The sequence below is a fragment of the Elephantulus edwardii genome, unplaced genomic scaffold, assembly GCF_000299155.1.
Source record: "Elephantulus edwardii isolate Elephantulus edwardi_28Jun2011 unplaced genomic scaffold, EleEdw1.0 scaffold00099, whole genome shotgun sequence".
Lineage (NCBI taxonomy): Eukaryota > Metazoa > Chordata > Mammalia > Macroscelidea > Macroscelididae > Elephantulus > Elephantulus edwardii.
The window spans coordinates 2046730-2049263 of record NW_006399849.1 but is presented as its reverse complement, the minus strand read 5'-3'; the positions used below and the strand labels follow the sequence as shown (position 1 = coordinate 2049263).

Sequence of the window (2534 nt, the reverse complement as noted above, 5' to 3'; positions counted from 1 at the left end):
ATCTGCCTCTTATTATTAAGTTAATCTTCCTCTTATGGCTAACACTGAGAAGAATGGGAAATCCAGAAAACCTATTTGTACTTATGTGAAACCCAGACAAGAGCCTGTTGTGCAAACAGAGCAAAAGAACACTGCATGGTTTAAAATTAGGGAAAATGTGTGTCAAGGTTGTATCCTTTCTCTATACCTATTTTAATCTGTATACCTATATTTGATCCATATACCTATTTTAATCACCATACCTATATTTAATCTGTATGCTAAGCAAATTATTCAACAAGCTGTACTCTATGAAGAAAAATGTGGGCTCAGAATAGAAGAAAGACTCATCAATAACCTTCATTATGTGGATGACACAACCTTGAAAGTAAGGAGGACTTGGGCAGGTGGGCACCAGCGGCTGCAGCTCCCTTCAGCCAGCCACACACCCTCCACCGCTCCAAGCCACAGCCACTGCGCTCTGGTCCACTGCAACATGGCAAAAGTCACCAGCCCCACAGAGACCGAGTGGAGCCTTGAGTCCTTGATGCCCTGTTCCAGAAATACACTGGACAGGATGGTCACAACATTACCTGCTCAAAAATGGAGTTCCTGAACTTCATGATAGCAGAACTGGCTGCCTTCACCGAGAATCAGGACCCGCATGATGAGGAAACTGGACCTCAACTCTGACGGGCACCTAGGTTTCCAAGAATTTCTTAATCTTATTGGTGGCCTTGCTCAGGCTTGCCATGACCCTTTCATCAAGCATATTTACTAGCAAACATGAAGCACCGTTGAACCTGGCCAACAAGTTCAGCCCCCTCCCTCCAAGCCTCCTTGTCACTGTAGACTCCTCACAGCCCACAAACACCCTGATCTAGCCCACTCACCATGCCATGGAGGCAACCCCAACTGAGACTAATAAATAATCGGTGTGGTTTTTTTTCTTTTAAAAAAACAAAAACCCAAACTAACTAACTAAGGAGGGCTTAAAGCATTTGCTGCAGGTTAAAAATTGTAGTCTTTAATATGGATTGCATCTCAATACCAAGAAAACATAACTCCTCGCCACTGGACCAATCGCTAATATAAAGATGGATGGTGAAATGATTGAGACTATCAACGACTTTGTCTTATTTGGATCTACAATCAATATACTTGGTGTCAGCAGTCAGGAGATCAAAGGACATATTGCATAGGGAAAGTCTGCAGTCGGGAACCTCAATAAATTATTGACGAGTAATGATGTCTGTTTGAGAACTAAGGTGCACCTGATTTAAGCCATGGTCTTTTCAATCACTTGCTATGCATCTGAGAGCTGGACAATGAATAAGGATGACAGAAGAAGAATTGGTGGTTTTAAACGATAGTGTTGCAGAAGAATGCTGAATATCTCATTGCCAAAAGAACAAACAGATAAGCCTCAGAAAAGGTGTAGCCAGGCTGCTCTTTGAAGGCAAAGAAAACAAATCTTCATCTCACATACCTTGGGCATGTTGCTGCTGTTGTTGTTGTTAGCTGTCATTGAGTTGAGTATGACTCATAACAACCCTGTGAACAAAAGATCTGAACTCTGCTCTATCCTGCGCCATCCTCACACTTCCTGACCCACAAGAGCCCATTGTAGCAGTCACCGTGTCAATCCACCTGGTTGGGGGTCTTCGTCTCCTTCACTGACCCTCCACCCTTCCCAGCATCATGTCCTTCTCTAAGGAATAGCCGCTCCTGGCAACACGTGCAAAGTATGTGAAGCAAAGTCTCATCATTCCTGCCTCCAAAGAGCACTCCAGCTGCACCATCACCAAGATATACCCATTTATTCTCCTGGCCATCCATGGAATGTTCAGTGCTCTTCTCCAAACCCACAGCTCAAAGGCATCCATTCTTTTTCTGTATCTTCATTCACTATCCAGCTCTCAGATGCTTAGCAAGTAATTGAAAGACCATGGCCTAAATCAGATGTCCCTCTCTTCAGAATAATCTCTCCTAACAACATGTCTAAATATGTGAGATGAAGCTTTATCATCTTTGCCTCCTCAAGATTAACCACAATTTGGGGAGGGCCATGACGCTGTCCTGGTTCCAGCGCCTGGAGCTCGTGCTCTTCACCACGGCCTTCCTGTGCAAGGCTGTGGCAGCCGCGGCGCTAACCCAGACGCAGGACTCCTTCAGTGGCAGCTGCCCCCTGTATGGTGTGGCAGCCCAGAATGGCTCCTCGCTGGCCTTGTCCAGTCCTTCAGCCTCTTCCCTCTGCTACTTTGTGGCTGGCGTCTCGGGTCTCCCGGCCCTCTACTGCCTGCTTTTTCTGCTCTTCTGGATCTACAGCAGCTGCATCGAGGACTCTCACACAGGCCCAGGAGGGCTCCGCATTGCACTGACGACCTTGGTTATAGCCCTCTTCCTGATCCTGGTTACTGCCTGTATTCTTCGACTTGGCACCAGTTCTCTCTGTAGTTCCATCGTCAACTTGAAGATTGCAACTAGCCGCCCTAAAGCCCAGAAGATTTCATATTATATTGCAATATATATTATTATATATGGTATAATAAAAT

General features: G+C 45.5%; 1 protein-coding gene and 1 pseudogene across 1 annotated transcript in view; both read left to right on the top strand.

Moving 5' to 3' along the window:
* Nucleotides 1-475: 475 nt before the first annotated feature.
* Nucleotides 476-760, top strand: LOC102859844 (annotated as a pseudogene).
* Nucleotides 761-2047: 1287 nt separating this feature from the next.
* Nucleotides 2048-2534, top strand: part of LOC102859442 (transmembrane protein 179B-like) — a 56824-nt gene continuing 56337 nt past the window's right edge. Inside the window, exon 1 of the mRNA XM_006891535.1 lies at nt 2048-2522. Within this exon, the coding sequence (XP_006891597.1) occupies nt 2048-2522 (475 nt within the window). The remainder of the gene's footprint in view (nt 2523-2534) is intronic.